Source organism: Macaca nemestrina, chromosome 4 (genome assembly GCF_043159975.1).
Source record: "Macaca nemestrina isolate mMacNem1 chromosome 4, mMacNem.hap1, whole genome shotgun sequence".
NCBI classification, from domain to species: domain Eukaryota; kingdom Metazoa; phylum Chordata; class Mammalia; order Primates; family Cercopithecidae; genus Macaca; species Macaca nemestrina.
The window spans coordinates 4,556,669-4,582,799 of record NC_092128.1 but is presented as its reverse complement, the minus strand read 5'-3'; the positions used below and the strand labels follow the sequence as shown (position 1 = coordinate 4,582,799).

The window sequence follows — 26,131 nt, the reverse complement described above, 5'->3', positions numbered from 1 at the left end:
TCCAGGCCAGGCTAACACCAGAGGCCACTGTGCGGTCTTTCCTTCTGCTTCCCTCTGCCCTGAGCCTTATGCAAATCCAGCTGTTAGCTCAGCCTCCAGCTCTTGTCTGAATTCCAGGGGAGGCCCAAGCTGGGACCCCCTACTTCAAAAATAAGCTTGAATTCAAACCTCCAGCATTGTTCCACAGTGTGCAGGCCAGCAGACATCCATTCTTTTACTCCAATTCCCTGTAAGCCCCTCTCTGGGTCCAGCCAGACAGCGTGTCCTCAATCCATGGGGTTGCAGAAGGGGCTTGCTGCCTGTGCACTAGATGCCAATATGGTGACACCAGGATTTTCAGAAAAGAAAAGCTTTCTACTAAAAGTCTATTCCCAGCTGGGCACCGTAGCTCATGGCCTTGGGAGGCCAACGTGGGCAGATCACGAGGTTAGGAGTTCAAGACCAGCCTGGTCAATATGGTGAAACCCCATCTCTACTGAAAATATAAAAAATTAGCTGGGCATGGTGGCGTGCACCTGTAGAACCAGCTACTTGGGAGGCTGAGGCAGAAGAATTGCTCGAACCTGGGAGGCAGAGGTCGCAGTGAGCAGAAACCATGCCACTGCACTCCAGCCTGGGTGACAGAGTGAGATTCTGTCTCAAAAAAGAAAAAAAAAATAAAAGTCTATTCCCAAGGAGACAGGCATCCAGCTCAACTCTGCCTCCCTGTGCTGGCTTCAAGACAGTAATTTTATTTTTAAAAGAAAAGGATTCAGCAGGCCGATTCTGGGATTAGCAGGTGATTGGTGGAAGGAAAGGGGAGGTTTGGGAAGCCCTTCGGCTTGTGCAATTATTTCTTCATGATAACTCATGGGCTGTGTGTGCAAATCCTGGGGGCTTAGGGGTGGAAATTCAGGCCATGACGTCAGCAAGCTCATTCTGCACAGACCCCGGTTGAGCAACTTGGTTCCTACCGACTTCAGCCAGTTCTCTTATCTCAGGGCGGAGGGCGCATCAGTGTTTCAGCAGATTGTTTCCGTTCTTGTCTGCCGTTCTGCCAACTCAAGAACTTCTGTTAATCATTAGTTTCTTTAACTCTTTGAGGCATTGTTTCATTATTAGGATGCTTGCTTATCTCTTGAGTGACTGACTGAGTGGGTGGATGACCCAATCGATTAACAAATGAGTGAGAAACAAGAAACATCCTCACCACACGGGGACCTGTTTGGGCATGAGGCAGGTGAGCAGGAGACATCAGGCCCAGAAGTTCTGGAGGCTCCCTCAGGTGCCCACAATACAAATGAAGAGGAAAGAGTCAGAGAAAACAAACAAAAAGAAGGATAAATGAGCCTGGCGTACTGGCTCAGCCTTCCTCTTTCAAAACTTTTTTTTTTTTTTGAGACAGAGTCTTGCTCTGTTGCCCAGGCTTGAATACAAAGGTGCGATCTCGGCTCACTGCAACCTCCACGTCCTGGGTTCAATCTATTCTCCTGCCTCAGCCTCCCGAGTAGCTGGGACTACAGGCGCTGACCACCATGCCTGGCTAATTTTTGTATTTTTAGTAGAGACGAGGTTTCACCATGTTGGCCAGGCTGGTCTCAAACTCTTGACCTCAAGTGATCCACCCACCTCGGTCTCCCAAAGTGCTGGGATTACAGGTGTGAGCCACCACACCCAGCTCAAAACTTTTTTAAAACTAAATTTGAGCTCAGCAATCCAAAATACAATGGCAAAAAACTGCAAATCTGTAAACTGGGCATAACTCTTTCCTCCTCTACTCTGCACCAACTGAGGTGACCAGAAGGGACCGAGCAGTCTGGGGCAGGGCTTGCCCACTCACGCGTCCACGGCTGACGCCGGCTGCTAGCTGAGGCCTGCTCTGTGTCACCTAGGACACCAAATGTGGCCTCTCCGTTTGGCTGGGGCTTGCTCACAACACAGCAGATGGTGTTCAGGGTGAGTGACCCAAGCAAGAGAGAGCCAGGAGAAAGCCATACCACCCTGTATGAGGCCATTCTCTTTGTGATAAAGAAATCCCTGAGGCTGGGTAATTTAGAAAGAAAAGAGGTTTACTTGGTTCCTGGTTCTGCAGGCTGTACAGGAAGCATGGTGCTGGCATCTGCTTCTGGAGAGACCTCAGGAAGCTTCCAGTCATGGCAGAAGGCCAATGGGGAGCAGGTGCATCACATGGCAGGAGCAGGAGCGAGAGGGAGTGAGTAGGGGTGAAGGAGGTGCCACACACTTTTATTTATTTATTTATTTATTTATTTATTTTCATGGTTTTATTATTATTTTTTATTATACTTTAAGTTCTAGGGTACATGCGTACAACGTGCAGGTTTGTTACATAGGTGTACATGTGCCATGTTGGTGTGCTGCACCCATTAACTCGTCATTTACATTAGGTGTATCTCCTAATGCTATCCTTCCCCTCTCCCCTCACCCTACGACAGGCCCCAGTGTGTGATGTTCCCCACCCTGTGTCCAAGTGATCTCATTGTTCAGTTCCCACCTATGAGTGAGAACATGTGGTGTTTGGTTTTCTGTCCTTGTGATAGTTTGCTCAGAATGATGGTTTCCAGCTTCATCCATGTCCCAAACAGCCAGATCTCACCAGAAGCCGCTTACTATCGCGAGGACAGCACGGAGTGGATGGTGCCAAACCATTCGTGAGAAATCCAGCCCCATGATTCCGTGGCTCCCACCCGGCCCCAACTCTGGTATCAGAATGACAATTCAACATGAGATTCGGATGGGGACACACATCCCAACCGTAACACACCCTTTATGACCTAGTTTCACAAGCATCACTTTCTGCCACATTCTCTTCGTTCAAGGAGCAAAGAATCATTTCTCCTTTGGGGAGTCTCATGCCCTGGAAGTAGCACCGAAGGTAGTACTGGAAAATACGGTGTGCCACACTCAGCAAGGCGTCAGTCTCTGTGAAGCAAATTATACTGAGACATCAGTGACTTCATAAAGAAAGGGCATGAATAACCCCTAACCAGAAATAATGGCAAGAAGTATCTGTGGAGGCATCTTGGCAAGAGGCTTCTAATGTTCCATGCCTCCTCCCTCCCTCCCTCCCTCCCTCCCTCCCTCTCTCTCTCTCTCTCTCTCTCTCTTTCTTTCTTTCTTTCTTTCTCTTTCTTTCTCTTTCTTTCTTTCTTCTTTCCTTCTTTCAACAGAGTACTGGCCTTGCCTCACCTAGAAAAACAATGCCAGTGAGGTCCTAAGGAGCCCGTTCTGCAGGAGCGCACGTGAGAACTCTTAGAGAAACAGGGGCAAGTGCAATTTCCCCAGAGAACCCTAAAGCTTCCTGTTTCCCTTCAGCCTCACATCTGTGCGCCCTAAGCTGGCTTTGGATTTCTCTTTAGCTGGACTTCATTGGCAGGTGCAGCAGGAGGATGTGGGGCACCCCCTAGATACAACTGCCAAGGGGCTTTTAAGTCTACCTCACTTCCGGCCTCCCTTTTTGTACTTTCTAGAACTCCTCTTGGTGCCCTCTCTACCCACACCCTCGTGCCCTTTCTGCTGTGCACTCACCTAGCAGCAGACCAATGGATTTGGATGCCCCACCTCCATCTGCACCACACCTGAGCTCTGCGGGAGCTCTGCGGGAGCTCTTCACTGCCGCGCCCTGGGCACTGCGTCTTAGGCCTTGGCTGTCATTTGGAAGCGGAGTCTCTTCCCTGTGAAAGCATTGCCAGAATACAGAGGGGAGAGCTGTCCTTTCCTGGGCTTGAGTCCTTTGTAGAGGCTAAAATGGCACCTGATGGGCAGCTCTGTCTTCCTCCTGTGAATGGAGTTGACTAGACCACTCTCACTCAGTGGATTTGCTAGAGGAGCTTCATCTGATGTTATACTAATGACCTCAAGAATTCACCTTATGCTAGACCTTTTAGGTCCACGATAGTGTTACTGTCACCTGTGTGGCCAATGAGCTCTGCACTCCAGCCAGCAAGAAGTGGGAAAGAGAGGCGGTGGTCACACATTTTCCCCTTAAAGGCGGGAGCCAGGTGTCACTCATCACCTTTTCTCACCCCAGCAACCTCACATCTGGGGAGGCTGGGAAAGGTCTTTATCCTGGGAGGCTGTGTGCCCAACTACAAGCCATTGGTTCTTTTACTAAAAAGAGAAGGGAGCGTGGGTGTTGGGGAAAATGAGCAGGTTCAGCCATTCCACCTTCCACAAGAGCCTTCTCTGATTTCCTCCAACAAGAAAGAGGCTTCTCTGACTTCCCAGACCCCACAGTTCTTTCCGGTTTCTACCTTGCCACTTTCCCCGTGTTGCAAGTTGCAGCTCTCCTTCTGTTTAGTGTATTACAAACGTACAAGCTTTGTCTCTACCTTACTATACCCTAGGGAATTGTGTGTATTGAGTACTCAGTCTTTGTTCAATAAGGTTAATTTCCCTGAACCTCCAATTCCTCAGTTCTAAAGGGGGACTTAATATAAGCTTGGAGGTGCATCACATTCTCTGCAGAGGGAGAACTCACTGCTAAGAAAGCAGCACCAAACCGTTCATGAGGGATCCACCCCCATAACCCAGACACCTCCCACTAGTCCCCACCTCCCAACACCTCCACATTGGGAATTAGATTTCAACATGAGCTTTAGTGGGGACAAACAAACCACTCCAAACCACAGCACACGTGTGAGTGAGATCATTCAGCATTCGTCTTTCTGCCTGGCTTATTTCACTGAGCACAAGTCCTCCAGGTTTATCCATTAGGTTGCAAATGCTAGGATTTCCTCTTTTCTAGTCAGTCATTGTTAACCGGAATGTGCACCAGAGTCACCTGAAGAGGTTTTGCAGAAAAGGAGCCTATATCCTCCTCACTGTCCCCAACAAATACCAATTCTCCTGCCTGAAGTGGGGCCCAGTGTCTGTATCAGCAGCGCACACATATGCACAACAGTTCAGTGGACTCCCCTGCAAACCACCGTAAATCTCACTAGGCAAATATGAAATCATAGTGGTGGCCGGCTTTTCATCCGGTTCTCTCAAACAACGTGGAAAATGTCACCTCATCCCAAACTCGCACCTGAACGCCCACCTCCTGGCTGCCACAGCGACGGGAAAATCACAGACCCTGGAGGTCTGGCTTCCTTCCTTTGTCTTCTCCTCACTGACCTCCGCAGGCTTCTGAGCTTCTGCACTGCCAAAGCTTCTGAGGCTGTGAGACAGACGCAGAGGGGAAGGGGACGCTAGAGGCGGCTGTCAAGCCCCTAGCTTTGAAGATCAGGACTCAAGAACACACAGCAGGACTAGGGCTCAAGTCCAGGGCACCAGGACTCCTGAATTCATTTTTCACTGAGCGCTGCTCTCCATACTCCGGGATGCACCACGCGAAGATTCCTCTTCATTGGCCTTTCTTGCCTTGAGCGCGAAGCGATTTTGTCCTACTGGCTGTGACCTTGATGCTGTTTGGCAGGAATGAGTAACACTCCAAATAATGGCACTGGCCTCTTCAAGGTATAGTGACAAGAAATGAAAAAAAAAAAAAAAACACACACACAGCCCGGATCCTACCTGGGGCTGAAGCTCTGGATACAACTTTTGGCATCTTCGAGGGAGGCAGCCATTGACCACCGACTGTCCCCGGGTGTATCTTTCTTTTCTGATGCGAAAATAGCCCCCAGCAGGACAGGGAAGGTGAAGAAAAGATGTATTCTCCAGTTTTTCCGAGTTAATTGTACTTGCTCAGAAAGCCAAGTGATTCATTTTGCTCCAAGTCAGGAGTCCATGCAATTAATTTCGTTGATGAAATAGGTTTTCTTCTTCTGCAAAACTCTGCTTCTAAACTATATTTGGTGCATGGCATTTAAGCCAACTGCCTCATTAAGCTGGAATTCTGCAGAAAAATGTTTGCAGAATAGGGACATTTGGAATTAATGCTAAAATGTCAAGGTTTCTTCTGCCCAGCTCTTTTTTACCCCTTAGTCTCTTATACTTCATTATCACGTTAATGAGCAACTAACGTACAGGAAAATAAAAATGGCAAGGAGCGATGTGTTCAAGGACACTTAGGGAAAATAAACTAAAGCTGCCCTAGTTTTGTACGGCCAGCATTTTGGCATGGCAGAGGTTCTTCACACGTGCCACCGTCTCGATGTGGGATGACGTTGAGAGGAACTACCCTCTGCAATCACACACACCAGATACCTGTCATCCTGAACCCGATGACCCGATGGTCACTAAGTTCCGTTCTTTTATTTTATTTTATTTTATTATTTTTTTGAGACCGAGTCTCACGCTGTCACCCAGGCTGGAGTGCAGTGGCAAGATCTTGGCTCACTGCAACCTCTGCCTCCCAGGTTCAAGTGATGATTCTCCTGCCTCAGCCTCCCAAGTAGCTGGGATTGCAGGTGTTTGCCACCATGCCCAGCTAATTTTTGTATTTTTAGTAGAGACAGGGTTTCACCATGTTGACCGGGATGGTGTCAAATGCCTGACCTCAAGTGATCCGCCCACCTTGGCCTCCCAAAGGGCTGGGATTAAAGGTGTGTCTCTAAGTTTCCTTCTAACCATTACATTTGATAATCTGTAGTGATAGTTTTGTTCTATTTCTCTGAAGAGTGAATTGAGCTTCATGGAAACACTCTGGCATTTGTTGATGAGATCAATGGAAATAGAATATTCTCAGCCCAGCCTCATGGCCAGCCTTCACCCACATTTTTTTCAGTTTCTTGTCCCAACAAGCATGACCCACTTTGGCCTGTGCTGGTCAGAACCAAGCAGTAGCATTTCCTTTAGTTCAGAGAGCAAGTCTAGAAATGAGATATAAACCACCTTGGTTGGAAATGAGGGGTGACCCTTGCCCGTCTTGCCTGGTGGCCTCTTGTGGAACCTACGGGGTAGGAATGAAAGTGGCCTGATGTTGCACGTGGCCAATGATTTATCATCCTCTGGTCTCAGAAAAGATTGCTTTGGGTTCAGAGGAAAGAAAGAAATGAGTTGTCTCTTCAGGGGTTTTGTTGTTATTGTTGTTTGTTTGTTTCTGTCCAAAGCTGCTTCATTTTTAAAGCCCTTGTTGCAGCAGCCGTTTTTCTGTTTTGGATTTTCCTGAGTTGGCTGTGAATTAATGTCCCATGGAAACCACTGCAGGGCTCCTCTGCTAATTTCTGTGGGCTCTGCACCTTCTCCCTCTGCACTGTGAATTCTGCTCACTCCCAGGGACTGTACTCCAGCCCCATTGGCCCCTTTCTTGTGGCCCTGCAGTGCAGACGTGATTGAGCACAATCACCCACAAATTGCATGGCAAATGGTGCCTGTTTTTTCCAGCAGACCATCTGCTAGAGTCAATTACTCACCATTCCAAGCGAGCAGACCGGGCAGATCCGGTGACTCTGCATAAAGTCACTTCTGAGTCACCTCATCCCAAACTCGCACCTGAACATCCACCTCCTGGCTGCCAAAGCAACTGGAAAATTACAGACCCTGGAGGTCTGGCTTCCTTCCTTTGTCTTCTCCTCACTGACCTCCTCAGGCTTCTGAGCTTCTCAGCACTGCCAAAGCTTCTGAGGCTGTGAGACAGATGCAGAGGGGAAGGGGGCGCTAGAGGCAGCTGTCGAGCCCCTAGTTTGAAGATCAGGACTCAAGAACACACAGCAGAACTAGGGCTCAAGTCCAGGGCACCAGGACTCCTGAATTCATTTTTCACAGAGCCCTGCTCTCCATACTCCGGGATGCACCAGGGGACAAGAGGTCAGACCCACCACAGGCTTTGTATTTCGGGAGACTCCACCGAGTTGTTCTGGAGTCTGCGGCAGACTCAGCACTACCTTTGGTGGGGGGCTCTCTGCTGGGGAGTCTGACCAAGGCAAGATGAGGAAGACTCGTGTGACATGGAGCATGGTTCAATGAGGTGCAGCATCCCCCTCAGTGCCACACCAGGTGCCACAGAAATCTAGGTGGGGGGGGCAGGCGGGCACATCTCACCCCCAGCCCCACTGCCCTCAGAGCCTGGCTCCTGCTCCCACCCCAGGAGGAGCATGGGCAGCGTGCCTGCTTCAGGCCTCTGGGCTTGGCTGCGAAACGCCACCGTGGATGACACCGACCCAGTGCTAAGCCTCCCTTCACGAACCCTCCTCCTGACCAGCTGGTCTCCTCCTGCTGCCTCCGCACGGGACCTGGGAGGTCTGCTGATGTGGGCTGCTGCTTCCTTATCTGGGACTGTGCCCTCCTGTGGGCAGTCAGCCCTTGGTTTCCTTCCAATTTACGTTGTTCTGTTGTATTCGATGCCCTCATTTTGTTTCTGCAAAGTGTTTTCAAGCTCCTTAATCACCTTTCTACACTACAGGTACATAGAGCAGATTTGTGATACACACCTAATAATAACCAGTTGAATGGGACTCATAAATTATTTTAATCATTATTTTAGAAACAAATCTAGAGGGAATTAGTTTCACGATATATAGACCCTGTATAAGACAGAACCCCTTGACCCAAGAGCTGTTCACAATGAAATGCGTTCTCTGACTGGTTACACTTGGGAAGTGTATCCTCCCAATGTGTTGAAAAAAATGCTATAGAATTTTCCCCTCTAGAATAGAGATCACACCTTACAAAGCTCGTCTGTCATTAAAACTCTAACCAGGACACTGATGGGCTAGGAAAGAATAATGGGTGTTTCTGGTTGAAGCCCAAGAGAATCAGTCTTTCATTTCAGTCCTTCTGAAGATGGATCCATTTTGGTTTTCCACCATGCATAGTGAGCTTGTACCCTTCTTGTAAGAAGCCACACATAGTGAGCTTGCACCCTTTGTGTACTGCAAGAAGCATGCTGGGCCTTTGGACTCATTATCTGAGGAGGGAGCTCTGTGTGTGCGTTAATCCCTGGCCTGCTTTTGGGTGACTCAGCCTCTGCCAGAGCTCACTTTCTCATTTGGTTCCATCTGCATGGGACATGCTTCCATGTGAATTTACTTTCTCCAGTGCTGTTTTTCTAATCATACTAAAGTAATAATCAACAATAGTCCAATCATAGTTCAACTCAAAAGTACATGTTGGGCTCATAGTGTTCAAATGTGTACAAAGAAAAAAAAAAAACATTTCCAGATGATTAGCATCTGTTTGGTTGAGCTTTGGTTAATGAGGTTTTCCTGTGCTGGACTTAGTCACCAGCATCAGACATTTCTTGAGCCCCCAAGAAATATAAGCATGTGCAGGACACAGTGAAGATTCCTCAAAGATTGTAGCAGATAAGGGACTCTGCAGGGACTCATTTCTTTCCTGGCCACCTCATGTTCCTGCGTGTGCAGCTCCGATTTCCATTCACTTGTTACTATTCACATTTCTCTACTCTGTTTTCCCTTAGAGGAGATTTTGAAGACACACATCGCACATTGGTGGTCTCCGGACGGCACGAGACTCGCCTACGCCACCATCAATGATTCCCGTGTCCCTCTCATGGAGCTCCCAACTTACACCGGCTCCGTCTACCCCACCGTGAAGCCCTACCACTATCCCAAGGTAGGCAAAGGGACACTGCACAGCAAATTCTTTAAATTATTCATGAGCACCCCAGCCCTGCTCACTCAGTGTGCAGACGTGATCATCAGACGTGTATATGAGCGAAGCAGTTAACAAAAGAAAGATTAATCATGTCTCATTACATTGCATTACATTCCCACCTCTGTTGAGCTGAGTCATTGGCAGGTTTACTTCTTTTAGACAATCGAACTACTGTTCATCACCTGACTGAACTTCACTGAACCAAAATACATAGGGTACCTCCCCTCACCACTCCCCAGTGATGAAAGTGCACCTGACCTCTCTCACGCATCTTATTTCTACTTTGCTCTTGGCCTCTGGGAGGTCAGAAAGACTTCCATCTGCCCCTGGTCCCCTGGGTCTGGGCAAGGCTGTTTTGCACGTGGTCACTGCTACAGGCTAAATGTTTGTGTTCTTGCCAAATTCATACATTAAAATCCTAACCCCCAAGGTGATGGTATTAGGAGGGAGATCACTGGGAGGTGACAAGACATGGAGGGCAGAGCCTTCATGATTGGGATTTGTGCCCTTACGGATTTGTCTGTTTTCGTGCTGCTGATTAAGACATACCCAAGACTAGGCAATTTAGGAAAGAAAGGTTTATTGGACTCACAGTTCCACGTGGCTGGGGAGATCTCACGGTCATGTCGGAAGGTGAAAGGCATGTCTTACGTGGCGGCAGACAAGAGGAGAGAGCTTGTGCAGGGAAACTCACCTTTTTAAAACCATCAGGTCTTGTGAGACTTACTCACTATCAGGAGAACAGCATGGGAAAGACCTGCTCCCATGATTCAGTTACCTCCCACCGGGTCCCTCCCACAACACATGGGAATTCAAGATGAGATTTGGGTGGGGACACAGCCAAACCATATCACCTTATAAAAGAGACCCCAGAGAGACCCTCCCTATTTCCACCATGTGACGATACAGCAAGAAAGCATCCTCTGTGAACCAGAAATTGGGCTCTCACCAGATACTGAACCAGCTAGCACCTTGATCTTGGACTTCCAGTCCCCGGAGCTGTGAGAGATGCATTGCTATTGTTTGTGAGCCACTCAGTTTATGGTATTTTTTTATAGCAGGTCCCTATAGAGGGACCAAGACAGTCATGTTCTGACCCAATGAGCTGGTAGAACAGCAAGTCTCCAGTGGCTGGGAGGGAATATTGGGGGAAGCAGGGACATCCAAATCTCGCTTTGTTACCAAATCAAAGCATCCCAGTGTGAGTGGAGGGCCTGATGCTAAAACCTCCACAGCCATTCAGCTGGAGAGAGGCCAGTGCCCGAGTGTGGACACAGCTCCCATGGACACGCAGGGTCTGCCATGCTGGCCTCTGGCTTCACTAGACTTCTCCAAGACCCCTGGGCTGGATGGAGGTGAGCAGTTTCCTGCCTGCACCCTGCCTGGTGACTGGAGGCTCACTTCCTGCCATGAGCTGCCTCTGCCAGGGGGCATTTAAACCTCAGCATCCTAGCCCACCAGAGAGCTCTGAAAGCTGATGGTATGTGCCTGCTCTGCCATAATCACCCCCACAGACCTGCTGGCTTACAGTTTACAGCAAGAGGATTGATAACATATAAGGCAGATACATGAGGCCAGTAAGGTTCCCAGAGTGACAGCCTAGAGAAAGGAAACACCTGGTGTCTTAGCTCCAGCTGCCACAACGAAATAACACAGACCTAAGCAGCTTAAACAGCAGGAATTTCTTTCTCATAGTTGTGGAGGCTGGAAGTCCAAGATTAGGGTTCCAGCTGATTTGGTTCCTGGTGAGGGCTCTCTTCCTGGCTTGCAGACAGCCACCTTCTTGCCATGTCTTCACATGAAAGGGCAAGAGAGGGTTCTGGTGTCTCTTCCTCTCCTTTTATGGACACGAATCTCATCACAAGGGTGCCACCCTCATGACCTTATCTAACCTCAATCACCTCCCAAAGACCTTACTTCCAAATAGCATCACACTGGGGGTTAGGGCTGCACTGTATGAATTGAGGGACATATTCAGTCCATACACCTGGTAATACAGGCTCTTTTCAACAGCCTTTGATCAGCATGGCCAACATCCAAGGGAGCCCCAGAAGGAAGAAGCACAAGGCTCTCATGGCCATAGCCTTCCTTTCTGCCTTTTCGGATTCTGAGAGCATCTGGACGTTAACATGTGTGGATTTGCCTTTGACAGAATTCCTTCACTCCTTTTTCAGCTAACCTTGATTGGTCTTAGTCTGTAGCATGTGGAAGGGTCCAGGATTTTAGTTGGAAGCATAGTTAAATAGAGAAAAGTGTACTGGACTGATGCTAGTTCCTTCTAACCCTTCTACGTTTCTTACCAGCTGTTCACAGCCACCCCACCCACCGGAAGAGCTGGTGACTGTCTGACCTTCATCTGACCTGGAGATGAATTGTTCCCATGATTGTCTTTTTGTGGGAGTTTCCCCAATCTAGGAGTGATAACCTGGAATCCAGTAGGGTGCCCTTGATTTTACAGTGAACCCTCAGACAGGTGCTCTGAAGCTGGGATTATGAAATCCCAGATTACTCAAGATTTGGGGTTTCATATTTTAATAGAAAATCAACATATTCTGGCTGACAGAATTCAGATGCTCCTTGCCCCAGTCCCACCCACTCCTCAGAGGCATGAATAGGCAAGCTTGCCTGACATGCCCTGTCGTGGGCCTGATAGCCTCTGTAAACCTGAACGTCTTCTGCAGGATGGAAGTGAGAGCATCAGACAAGACCCTGAAGTCCCCCTGAAGAAGAAACTCCACATCTCTCCCCAGACCCATACTTGTCCCCCAGAGAGTGGGGAGCAGGGAAGCAGAATAGTGCCCCAGTTCCTTTTTGAAGGAATTAATCTCTCCCCACACTGAGCATGGCCACAGCTCCTCAATGTCCATCATTTGCTCACCTCCAACTTTCCCCTTCCTGGCATCCAATCCATCTTTTCTCCTCCACTCCTCTTCTTGTCTTCTCTTTTAAGCAAGGGGTTCAGTACTTGCTTGACATTGCCAAACCAGGCAGTTGGTTGGAATGGGAAGTGGGTGGGATTCTGCAAGAGCAAGAATCAGCCCACTTAACCCTTTGTCCTTTTGAAAACCCCACACATGAACCATCTGTTCTTCACATTAATTCTACTTCTTAATATGGAGGAATCTCCTGGGAAAGGCTTTGCAGAGCCGAAGTTCACTCTTGCATGAGGCTGCTTGTTCATATCTCTGCCCCTTTTTAATTCCCAGGCTGGAAGTGAGAACCCCAGCATTTCCCTACATGTTATTGGCTTAAATGGACCCACCCATGATCTGGAGATGATGCCACCTGATGATCCACGGATGAGGTTTGCTTCCTTCTATTATGTTACTGAAAAAAAAAAAAAAGAAAACGAAGGTGAATGTTCAATGTACATGGTCTCTTCTGGATCAGATTTATCTTACAACAAATTTAAACATCCAAGAAAAAGGTACCTTTCCTAAAGATTTCCTCACTGTTTTATGATTCCATTTTCTAGGAAAAGAATACTATTCACCAAGTACTATTATTTCTTATCTTAGGTCAGGTGCAGGTTATCCTCCCGGGAGCTGGGCTCCTCTGGGAGGGGGATGACTGGGCCCCAGGCATGCCTCAGGGGGACACCAGAGGAAATGATGCAGTCTTCCCAAGACAGTCCATGGAATCTGACCTTCCGTAAATGGTGCTCTATTTCTAGAGCATTTTTTAGAGCGTGGAGCAACTTGCCAGTGGCAAATCCTATTCTCATAAAGTTGGTAAGGTCCCAACCCTGTGGAAGGTATTAACAATGTCATTGAGTTATTATTATTAGTATCTGATTGTGGTCAATTTTTTTCTAAAAACAACTGATTTAGAATTGAAGTGAAGTGGTCTAAATATCAGTTTAGTATTTTCCCCAAATTCAAGCAGCCTGTGGACTGCTTATACTTCCAGAGTCCAGCTATGCCATCATCAGCCTTCTGTCTGTCAAGAATATTGATGGGAGACTCAAAAAGAGGAGGGGATTTTAGCAGTGCTAGGACCCACTCATACACAGATTCTGAAATTTCATGAATGGCACTATTTAAACCAAGAATAACTCATTCTGAGGCTCAGCAAAGACCCAACCCATATTTTGCTGTACCTCTAGCCTGGGCCTTTATTATTCCATTCAAAACTCCATGTTACTAGTAGCTTCTGGCAGCTTCTGGAAGGGCAGGAATTGAGGTCTCGGGTCTAGCTCAGGGATGAATGCTCTGGCACCTGGTGACTCTGGACCTCTCTGAATGATGTGCTTGTGTCCTGCAGTGGCTCCAATGCCACCTTTGCCCTACACCCCGAGCTCCTGCACAGAAGCCTGAGACCTCTGCAGAATTCTACTGAGGTTCCTTCCCCTCGTCTTTCTTCAATGAAACTTATAATGTTGTAAGATCCCCAGGCGGACGGATGAAGCCCAGAAGCCCAGTGCTCTAGGAAGGGTGAGGCACTGCCTGTCCCTCTCAGCCCTGCATGAGTCTTCTCCCCAACATGGGAGGACCTGAGTCTCCAGAGGGTTAATGAACCTAGCCCCCAGCAGCTGGTCCCAGGGATGACTGACCACTGGGGCGTCAGCCCAAGACATGCGCTGGTTCGGAGAGGTGAATTGATTTGGCTGGTGATATTTTTGCTGAGATTTTTTTTAAAGTTCAGAGGATTGCTTTGGCTTTTCTCCTGAAGTTCCATATTTTTTATTGTTTTCCTTTCAGCCCCTATCCCTGCCAAGCCTCCTGGGGCCTGGTCCAGCAAACTCACTGAATTAATATGGAAAGTCACCTGGAAAATTTCAGCCATCTGTTTGAGTTAATTGAAAATCTCGTTTAGTCAATTTGGTGCTGCTGTTTCCACAGGCTTGATTAGCTTCAAGGACAATGAAAAATTAGCGTAGCCAGGACTTGAAGCCTGGATGCTGGGCTTCAGGTTTTCTGGTTAGTCTCATTTCCTAAGCTCAGTGCAATAATGTGTTTTATACGTAATACAAATTCGTAGCATGTAAATGTCACACCTTCTCATACTGCTTCTCTATCACACATCTTTGAGAGTTTTAAAAAGTCAGCACAGATATATCAGAAATCCCAGACTCAATGTAGCGCAGATGTTTAGTATTTGCCAGCCATTTGCCTGAGCACTGGGAATTTGGTGGCAAACGAAGTTCACAGTGTGGAGGGGACCCTGGATCCTGAAGAAGTTGTTACTAGCAAGTAAATCCCTGCAGGTGTGAGAAGGGCTGTGGAGACGTGTGGAAGAGGAGGCCACCTGGTCTGGAGGGTGGCAGTGTCACGGCTGAGGTCAGAGTTTCTGCATGTCCATGCTAGTGACATTTGGGGCTCAGCAATTCTGTGATGTAGGGGACAGTCCTGTGTACCATAGAGCATTAGGCAGCATCCCTGGCCTTACCTGTGAGACGCTGTAATATTCGCCTTTTCCCCCTCCAGTTGTGACCGTCACAAATGTCTCCAGCCATTGCCCAGTGTCCCCAGATTGAGGACTACTGAAGGTTCACTAGCCAACTGCCTGGGTTCGAGTTCTGGCTCTGTGGGCTCTGTCAAGTTACTCAGCCTCCCTGATTCAGTTTCCTCATCTGTAAAATGGAGATAATTTTAATAATAAACATGTTTACTCTCGTGGACAGTTATGAAAGTTAGATGAGATAAGGCACAGATCATAGGGCTGGCTCCTCCGATCGTTCTGTCTTGTGGCTATAAGTGCCCCTTCTATGTGGACAACTCTCACTTGTGTACCTCAGCCTGGCCTGGGTCAGGACTCTAGGTTCAAAAAGCCAACCACCCAACCAGCATCGCTACTGGGCGTGGTCACCATATAATTTTTACATGGTCAAGTTGTGATTCTCCGACAAAATCAATCAACATGTGTCCAAGATTTTATTTAACTCATTAATTAATAAGGGAGCCAGTGAGCTCTTAAAAAGAGGCCATAGAACCATCGAGAGCCAATTGTATAGAGGCAACTGAAGGACATCCTAGGGTGAGTCTGCCGGGTTAGTCAGCCATCCGAGAGAGATGCCTACCCCAGCAGGGTTGAAACTGCCCCTGTAATTGGGAATCAAGCCCAGCATTGCCCTGGAGGAGGGCCCAGTGATCCCAGCTGTCTCTTTACCACCTTCAGATCCATTTGCTGACACTGTCTACACAACACCTCAGGCCGAACCCAGTCAAAGCCAAGCTCCTGCTCTCCTAGTCTACACCTGCTCCCTGCAGTCTCCCCATCATGGTCCAGGGCAACTCCACCTTCCAGGGTCCCAGGCCTCCTTTACGTCCCTCTGTGCTGGGGATCCTCTTGGCAGGTGCCTGGCATCAGCCTGCAACCCCTTGCGGCTCCCTACTCCTCCTGGCCTGGCCCACCAGCACTGCCCCCTCCTGCCCCACCCACTGCTGACCCCACACAGCAGCCAGAGTAACCCTTTAAACGACATCAGGCCACATACCCGCTGCTCCCAGACATCTAGTGGCTTCTATTTCTCTCCAAGTAAAGGCCAGACTTCCTACAGTGGCCTCAGAAGCCCCCATGATAGATAGATAGATAAATAGAAAGATAGATAGATGATAGATAGATAGATAGATAGATAGATAGATAGATAGATAGGCCATGTGCACCCTTTCTATCTCCCCTCACATCGGCTGGGTCACTCCCATATGAGGATCTGCCCAGAGGCTCCCCTCTGCCCAGGGAGCTCCTCCCCACTTAGGTCCTGATCAAATACATGGCTTCCACAGTGACTTCCCTGATAACCACATTTCACACGGCAGCCCCACCCCTGCTTTCATTTTCTTCCTTCTATTCATCCCAATGGGATTTTTAGGTACTTTTTAAATGGTTTCATTTTCATTTTCCCGCCTGCCACCTAGAACAGGAAGTTGTTGAGGCAGGGATGTTAGTTCCTGTGGGGTGGGCACTGGCTCCAGTTCTGCAACAGGGCTCTGGAACTTTGGCTGGATGGATGCCTTGGCTTCAGCATTAGCCAGTAAAATCTCATTTGCATGGGATTCTTGAAGCTTGAGATGTCTTCAGTTGTGCTGGTACCTTTTTAAGAACCAAAACTTATTCGTTATTTAGCCATGGATGACATCTTGCCCTCTCAAGCACAGGATGCTAAAGGAACTAACTAAAACTAAGACACCTCATATGCGGAGGGACACAAAAGGAATGAACCCTAAGCCATGCCCCTGAGCACCTAGGAAGGGATAGATGCAGAGGTTTCTGGAAGCCTACAGCTTATTTCAGCAGGCTAGCTTACAAACCAAGAGGAAGGCAGAAAGCATTTCACGTATGTGCTATCTAACCTTTATGCCACCCATTTTCAATTTTTTTTTCTTGTTTGCTTGTTAACTAGATTGACTTCTCCAATGGTTCTTAGATGCAGGGAGAGTTAAGTCTGCACTTTCAAATCTTTGCATTGGCAAGCACTTATCATCATCCATGTGACACGTGCTGTGTGAGGCCCTTGGGTGATGAAGACGTGTGGCCTCTCCCAACGAGAGCTCACATTCCGAGAGGCCTGGACAGCTTGTAGCCAGGGGCTGCAATGAAGTGTGGCAGGAGCCGCACCTAGGAGCAGACGTGCCCCTTGTGGGGTGAGTGGGAAGTGTTCAGGATGGTTTTTCAGACCTCAGAAGGATCCCAGGCGAAATTGGAGGCCCTCTTGGGAAACGGCTCTGTTAAAGAGAAGAGCGGTGGGCCCAGAGTAGAGCTTAGCCTTCCTCAAGCTAACGCAGGGACCCAGGCCTTGTTAAGCTGAACCTGACCAGGAAAGAGTAAACACAGTCTATCCTGTGGGTGGAAAAAAATAAATGCAAATCGCTGTGCTGTGGTTCCTATGCTTTCACACGGAAACCCAGCTGCACTGATAAAACAAATGTGCTTATTTTTTGCCGGTTTCCTCCGGCCTTTCCCGAGCAGTTGAGCTGTGTGTTGAATTAAGATGCGGCAGATAGCCAGCACTATCATTCTGAAGACATGTTGCCCTGTGCTGATGTGTACTGTTATTTGCCTCCAAAGATCCTGTTCGGTTGCAGCACAGCTGCTCTTCTCCTGATTCCCTGGCAAGTAGAGGTGGTAAAGGGCTCCCAGAACCCAAGACACAAAACCACCCATGTCCCTGATGCACTTGTGCACAGGTGCGGAGACTCACTCCTCCACCACCCACAGCCCATGAAAGGCTCAGAGGCCTCTCACTTTCATTTTCTTTTAGTTGTTTGTTTTGATCCCAAGCACCAAGGATTTAGATGCTGTGCAGCTCCTGGCACAGGAGCATGGTTGGTCCATGCAGGCCTCTCTCATTTTATTGATTTGCTCTTTTTCAACGTTAGTCCCTACTCCCATGCCCTCGCCACCTCATAGGCACCTATTTCAAATGCTTAGAGGACCCTTGTTCCTCTGTGTTTTTGTAAAGCCTGTATTGTTGCTCGGGTATGCGCACGCTTACATAAATGGCATTGTGATAGAGATGTAGACAAGCTATAGGATAGAAACAGAGCTCCAGACACAGATGTCTGTTTCCTCCTGTTCTCCTCTGAGCACCATATGAAGACCCAGCACACCCACATGTATTTGACCAGCCCATGGCTGCTAACTGCACACAGTGATGCCAGATGCCCCCAGCTCCAGGGCAGCTTACACACTCATAGCCTCCTCTGCCTCCAGGCGTCTCCCCAACATGCACTGCCCATGACACCTCCCTGCTGACCCAGATGCAAAACTCAGCCTTCTCTCTTTCCAATTTATACCAAACATGGTATGTGCACAAGCCTTGGGAAAGCTGAGGGTCATCAAAGCCATGAAAACATCACAGAACAGTAGAGTTCTCATACCTGATGGCTTGAGTACCACCCCCCCAAAAAACCACCACCATCATCACTACCACCTCTTCCCCAACCTTCACCACCTATACAACCTCCACCACCACCACCACCACTACCACCACCTCCACAACCTCTACAACTTCCAACACCACCACCTTCACCACCTATACAACCTCCACCACTACCACCACCACTACCACCACCTCCACAACCTCTACAACTTCCAACACCACCACCTTCACCACCAGCTCCATCACCATCACCACCACCACCTCTATCACCACCACAACCTCTACAACTTCCGACACCACCACCTTCACCACCTATACAACCTCCACCACCACCAGCTCCACAACCTTTACAACTTCCAACACTGCAACTTTCACCACCAGCTCCATCACCACCACCACCCACAACCTCTACAACTTCCAACACCATCACCTTCACCACCTACACAACCTCCACCACCACCAGCTCCACAACCTTTACAGCTTCCAACACTACAACCTTCACCACCAGCTCCATCACCATCACCACCACCACCTCTATCACCACCACAACCTCTACAACTTCCAACACCACCACCTTCACCACCTATACAACCTCCACCACCACCACCTCCGCAACATTTACAACTTCCAACACTACAAACTTCACCACCAGCTCCATCACCATCACCACCACCACCTCTATCACCCCCACAACCTCTACAACTTCCAACACCACCACCTTCACCACCTATACAACCTCCACCACCACCAGCTCCACAACCTTTACAACTTCCAACACTGCAACTTTCACCACCAGCTCCATCACCACCACCACCCACAACCTCTACAACTTCCAACACCATCACCTTCACCACCTACACAACCTCCACCACCACCAGCTCCACAACCTTTACAGCTTCCAACACTACAACCTTCACCACCAGCTCCATCACCATCACCACCACCACCTCTATCACCACCACAACCTCTACAACTTCCAACACCACCACCTTCACCACCTATACAACCTCCACCACCACCACCTCCGCAACATTTACAACTTCCAACACTACAAACTTCACCACCAGCTCCATCACCATCACCACCACCACCTCTATCACCCCCACAACCTCTACAACTTCCAACACCACCACCTTCACCACCTATACAACCTCCACCACCACCAGCTCTACAACCTTTACAACTTCCAACACTACAACTTTCACCACCAGCTCCATCACCACCACCACCCACAACCTCTACAACTTCCACCACCAGCTCCACCATCACCTCCACAACCACCACCACTATCACCACCACTCGTGCCATCACCTCCACTACCACCATCACCTCCATCACCTCCACAACCTCTACCAACCCCACCCCTACCCCACCCCCACCCCCACCCCCACCATCACCTCCACCACCACCACCACCACCATCACCACTATCACCACCAACCCATCATCACCTCCAGCACCACCACAACTATCACCACCACCCCCACCATCACCTCCACTACCTCTGCCACATCCATCACCTCCACAACTTCTACCACCACCAGGTCCACCATCACCTCCACCACCTCCATCATCTCCACAACCTCTACTACCACCAGCTCCACCATCAACTCCACCACCTCCATCATCTCCACAACCCCTACTGCCACCACCCCCACCACCACCTCCACCACCACCACCACCACCACTATCACCACCACCCCCACCATCGCCTCCACCACCACCACCATCATCACTTCTACTTCCACCACCACCACTGTCACCCCTCACTTGGTCCCAGTTGCTCTCCCTTCTGAGGTCTCCTCTGCCTCCTTCCCTATCATAAACAAGCTCTCCTGCCTCACATTTACAATATCAATAACCTCTCACATTTACAATGACCTGACTTGCCTGTGGTTGCACTTTTAATTAGCAGTAGAACCAGAACTTGAACACGAGTCTCCCATCACCACAGCCTTTGCTCAGTATTGTTTAAGAGCTGTCGCGCCTACTGCATTTCCCCTTGTGCTTGAACTTTCTTGTGGCACAAACCTCGTTTGGAGGGTTTGCTGGCAAAACCTCTGTTCTTCCTGCTTTCCTCCCTCAGGGTGTGGCCCATCTGGATGCTGGGGTTGTTCAAACATCCTCAGGTGATTCCTAAGTGTGGCCAAGGCAGAGAAGCCCTTCTCAGCAGCAGCATTTCACAAATTATAGATAAGCCCAACCCCCCGTCCCACCCCATCCCTGAATCTGCCATCTTACCTAAACATTGTCCTAATCTCTCTTTTGTCTGGGAAGATATATTGTTTTATCCAAATTTGCCTTCCAATTTTTTGGAAGTGGTCTGGGTGTAAATTACAATTGCATAAATGTGCTCTGTTCCCCTCAGCTGTAGTCCTATCTCTGTTTCCACCTTGTGTGTTAAAGAAATCATCTGGGTACCTAAATACTCAAATGGATTCATCTTAGGGGGCACCAGTTCAAGGAGAATGGCTCCAGCAGACAGCTTTGTTTACAGCCTTATGTTTACAGCATCAGACCAGGGCAGGGTCTTTGTTATTCATTAGGGTGAAAAGCCATTCCCAGTGACTAGGGTGACGGAGAAGCTCCAGACTAGAGAAATGCCAGATCTTTACTGATGCGCTGAAAAGGAAATTCACAAAGTTCCTGTTGATCATGGGATCATTAATAAAAATATCCAGTGCTGTAGGAGGCTGGAAATCTGAGTCACAGCTGTCAGAATAATAAGTTTCTGGTGAAGAAAGTATGTTTTACATTGTCATGGCCTGTGTTTGAAAGGGCAGCTGGATTGTTCTGAAGACACTGTAAATGCAGGGAATGATTGACTGTTTGGCAGGCTTACAACGAGCAGGAGGCATCAGAAAAATAAAATGGGATTCTGCCTCTCCATCCTCATCAATAAAACACCTCTGTTAGCCATATCTTCCAGCTAGCAAAACAGTCTTGACATCTGAAATTGTCAGTAAAACACTGAAACACTGGACAAGGTTTGCCAAGGCAGAGTCACTGGGCTGGTGAGCCAGTGCTGGTAAACTCCAAGGGCGTAAGTGACATCTGCAGTTTCTTGCCATGGACCACTGCTAGCAAATTCAGTACATGGATTTCATGGCATCTGCAGGAAAATAAGACTTGGCAAAATTTACCTAGCATCATGTTTTTAAATGTGTTAACATGCATTGAGGCATGAGCAAATATTGAAGAGACAGGTTGAGTCCATGGATGGGTAGGTGAGTGATGAATAGATGGATGGGTGATGCTTGGTTGGGTGGAGGGATGGATTATGAATGGATAAATGCATGATGGATGGGTGGAGGGATAGATAGATGAATAGGTGGATCGATGGATAATGAACGGATGAGTGGATGAATAGATGGATGATGGATGAGCGGATGGATGGATGATGGGTGGGTGGATGAATAGAGGGATGATGAGTATACGGATGGGTGGATGGATGGATGATGGATAGTTGGATGAATTAATGGATAGAGGGATGATGGGTGGATGGGTGGATAGATGAGTAAAAGGATAAATGGTTGATGGATATATGGATGGGTGAGAGGAATGAACAGTAGATGGATGGATGGATGGATGGATGGATGGATGGATGGATGGATGGATGGACAGACAGACTGATGGACAAATAGATAGATGGATGCTGAGTGTGTGAAAATGAATGGCTGGGAAAAGGACAACATGGCTTTACCCCCACCACTCCTATTCACTGGATCTCTTCATGTTCAAAGTATTAAATTGTTGAAAAAGGATGCCACAGTCCCTAAGGTGTGTTCTCTGTGACACCCTCTCGCTTCCTTCTCCCTCATCCTGACAGCTGGCCCTGCATTATAGCCAGCCCTTGAGATGGAAGGGAAAGGCAGCATGGTCTACTCCTACATGGAAAGTGAAATTATGGAAAGGGACATCAAATAGTAATTTGTCTTAAGTCGTCACTTTTCTGTTTTGTAGAGTGCACTCTGCCTGCAGATGTTTTCATGCAATTGCATGTCTGCCCAAGAGCATACTCAGATGTGGAACTGTACACTTTAGTAGAGCAGCACTTGGTATTTAGGATCATTTCAGTTTGCTCAAGGGTGCCCTCTATTAAAGCACATCATCTTTTAAAATGTCCTCTCTCATAACATTTGTGTGCCCCTGCTCAATCCATGGGGTAAACCTTGCTAAAAATACCAGAGTTAACTGTGGGCCCTTTATTTCATGAGATAAACTGGCTTTGTTCCCCTCGCCCTTTACTGCCACACAACTGTCTGAACAGTTTCCAGGATTTGGAACACAAAGAAGTATCACAGCACATTAATCCCTGTGACAGAGACAATGCTCTATTAATATTTTATGGCAAACAAATGGGCTAATAAAAAATTCATATGCTTCTCACCAGGAAGAGTCACTATATTCTGATTTGAAGGCACCTTTGGCCAGGGATTCATGGAATGTAATAACGTTTTCTCAGCCAGGCTGTGCCATTGCACATGCTCCCCTACATAATCCATGGCAGTCCCCACCCTGTGCTGAAGTTAGTGGTTTGCCCATCTCTGCACTGTCAGCACCTGGAACCGTGTCTCCCACATGCCAAGCCCTGACCAGATGCGCTTGGATGTATCAGTGCATTGGTAGGCAGATATAGTGCTTTAGAATAAAGAGAGATTTGGTAGCATTTCTTCCCAGAATCTTCACTTCCTGTTAATATTTTGGTATCATGCTCTTTTTAAAATGGAATTTGATGATTATTAAAATATGACCATCTATTTTCTGTGATTATCAAAATGCTTCAATATCTCTCTTCATCTTGACAATCAGATAGATTATTGCGTCTTTCAGCACCCAGCTCCAGCCTCGTGTTAAAAAATGATTCCACTTCAAATCCTATTTTCTCCTCTCCTTTAACTGCTACCAAATCTGTCTTTATTCTGAAGCACTTTACCTGCCTATCAATACATTTACCCATTCAAATAACATTTAGTAAGGGCAGATTTGGGAATGGAGATCTATAGTTAAATAGCGCTTGGAGTTATTCTCCTGTGGTCGCCCACTGCCAGACAGGGGATCGCTCATCTCCAGTCAGTAGTTCTCCACTCGAGCGTGCATTGGAATCACCCGGGGCCTTGTTAAGGCAGGAACTGCTTGTCCCCACCCCCAGAGTTTCAGATTCAGTGGGTCTAGGGTGAAGCCTGGGAGTTTGCCTTTCTTTTTCTTGTTATTTATTTATTTACTTATTTATTTTTGAGTCGGAGTCTTGCTCTGTCGCCCAGGTGGGAGTACAGTGGCATGATCTTGGCTTACTGTAACCTCCGCCTCCTGGGTTCAAGCAATTCTCCTGCCTCAGCCTCCCGAGTAGCTGGGATTACAGGCAACTGCCACCATGCCAGGCTAATTTTTACATTTTTAATAGCGATGGGGTTTCACCATGCTGGCCAGGCTGGTCTCGAATTCCTGACCTCAGGAAATCCACCCACCTCGGACTCCGAAAGTTCTAGGACATGCGGTTCCTAACACCTTCCCAGGTGCTACTGGTACAGGAACCACACTATCAGAACCTGACTTGCCTCATTAGAGATGGAGGTAAAGACTATTTCTACCACCTGCTTCTTCCCCTAGTGGCATGGACTTTGCCTGACTTTGCCACAAAGGCCTCGCATCCTCGTAGCTGTCCTGCTCTCTCTGGGTGGCCTGACCTCCCTGGATGAGGGTGACAACACTGCCTGTGATTACTGCAAAATCAGGACAGCTCACACAGGACAGGGGCAGGGTCTTCTCTCGTCTCTGCCCATGCTTCCTTCCAGGCAGCAGTGCCTTCTGAGAACAGTCATGGTGGTGCCGATGATGTCCATGTACGACACGGGATGTGTCACCCATGCAGACACCAATAGGTTTACAGGGAGCGGCATGGGTCAGTGGGGTGTGGCACTATTGCGGCCCCCTCAGCAGCGGGCAGCCATTCCCGCAGCACAGGAGTCTGTTCTCCCTCCACTTCCCTTTGTGAGGCATCGATGCCTCCCAGCCGTCGGACCTGTTCTCATGACTGTGCCCTCTGTTGACATTGAGCATTCTGGCATTATAACGTTCTGGCATTGAGCGTTCTGGCATTATAACGTTCCTCCAGAGTCTCCCTCTCATCAGTGCTTCCCTTTGTCCCCTCGACAGACAGTCTTACTCGGGGCATGGGAATGTGACAGGCGTCTGCAGGTCCCACGTCTTGGGACAGAACACACATGAGTAGAAGCCCTTCCTTCTTCTTGCTGTTTGTCTCAAGGAACTCCCTGCCTGGTCAACCCAGAACTATGAGGAAGAATTGTAAGGCCTGGACCATGGGAGGGAGGCAGCAGGAATCAGAAGGGCTGGAAAAGGGCACAGGACAGGCTGACAAACATGGCTTTCTTGGAGGCTTTTGGGTCGGAGATGGCTCTTCTCTGCCTTATTTTCATCATTTTCTATAGGGGCAAAGACACCTGGGGAACTGCACAAGGAAAGGGGAGTTTTTGGCTCCAGCTTGAGCCACTGGGACTTTCCTGCTTGGAGAAGGTTGCTGCAAGGGGCCCTGTGTGTTTCATTGCCTGTGAGCCTCATGCCCAACGTGGAACCTGCTGCATGGCACGAACAGTGCATATCCAAGCTCCGACAGCAGCCTCTGGGGAGGGAATTGAGCTACAACTTGCACTGTGAACACACCGTTCTCCTGGGACAAGAGGCCTTCATAAGGAGAGAGGCCTAGGACAAGAGTGAGCCAGACCTCGTCCCCAGCTGTGGGGACACTTGCCTGAGGAAAACCTTACCAAGCCCCTACCCTTCTGTAAAATTCAGAAGTCACAGAAGCTTCTCCAAGCAAAGCCCACAGACAGCTTAGCACACCAGAGCCTTTAACACTCAAGCAGTTTTCTGAGAAACACTTCACTGTTAAATCAAAGCAACGTACTTGTTCCTTCGTTTTTTTTCAAAAGGACAGAAAAAAAATGAACACTCAGTGTGCTGATGTAGATTCTAGTTAGAGGGCTGTCTGGTTTTCACTTGGTGAGAAAGCCAACTCAGGTCTTGGTCTCTGTTGAGAATATACGTGAGACCCTTACCTGTCCCAAGTTCATGGGGTCAGCCACCACCATGCCCGTCACAGTCAGGCAGGGGTGACTCTGGAGAGCTCCATCCAGGCTCCCTGAACAAAAAGAGCAAACTCTCAGGTCTGCAGGTCTGCAGGTCTGCAGCAGATTCTCTGTGTCCTATCACCAGTTCCCTACCTCAGTCCATACACCAGTCTAATCTGATCTTGCCACCTTCATGAAGACTTAATCATTTCCATCCCCTTATCAGATGAATGGGTGGGCATTATTAATTAAATACCCTGCTGCTTCTGTGCCCTTTCCTGCCTTCTTTTCTTTGAATTAAATTTATTTCCTGAGGAGCTTGAAAAAAAAAATCTCATTCTTATGAACTTGTTCTGACTGGAAGCATCTAGAGCAGCTGTGATCAGGTGTGTGGGGAAGGACATCTCCACCCTGTACCAGTGAGAGCTAGCCAATAGGTTCAGCCTCATTCAGAGGCACTGAAATATGTCTCCATGGCACCATGGGTTTATTCATTGTTGTTGTTAAGTTTTATTTAGTTTTAACTTTGCTTTTCTTTTTTATCAAAGTATTGCATATTAGTGCTTAAAAATAAAATAATACGGAAAAGTCTATAGTGAAAAACAACAGTCTCTTCCCTCTCCTTGTAACCCATTCCACCCCCAGATGAAGATAACTTTTCGCTCTTTTTACACTTTCTCCTGATATATACCATCATATATGGTAAATCACTAAGCAATATGCAC

The 26,131-nt window shown here is 48.2% G+C and overlaps 1 protein-coding gene and 1 long non-coding RNA gene across 6 annotated transcripts in view; one reads left to right on the top strand and one right to left on the bottom strand.

Moving 5' to 3' along the window:
- LOC105474942 (dipeptidyl peptidase like 6) overlaps positions 1-26,131 on the top strand; it is a 1,161,442-nt gene that overhangs the window by 1,022,652 nt on the left and 112,659 nt on the right. For all 5 annotated transcript variants that reach the window (XM_011729883.3, XM_011729885.3, XM_011729882.2 and 2 more), the window contains exons 9-10: positions 9,302-9,456; positions 12,705-12,802. In XM_011729883.3, coding sequence (XP_011728185.1) covers positions 9,302-9,456; positions 12,705-12,802 — 253 coding nt within the window. The remainder of the gene's footprint in view (positions 1-9,301; positions 9,457-12,704; positions 12,803-26,131) is intronic.
- On the bottom strand, positions 12,700-20,434 carry LOC139362681 (uncharacterized). Its single transcript, XR_011621835.1, has 3 exons — positions 20,350-20,434; positions 14,887-15,070; positions 12,700-12,825 (listed from the first exon to the last, which is right to left on the bottom strand). It is a non-coding gene; the product is annotated as an uncharacterized lncRNA (long non-coding RNA).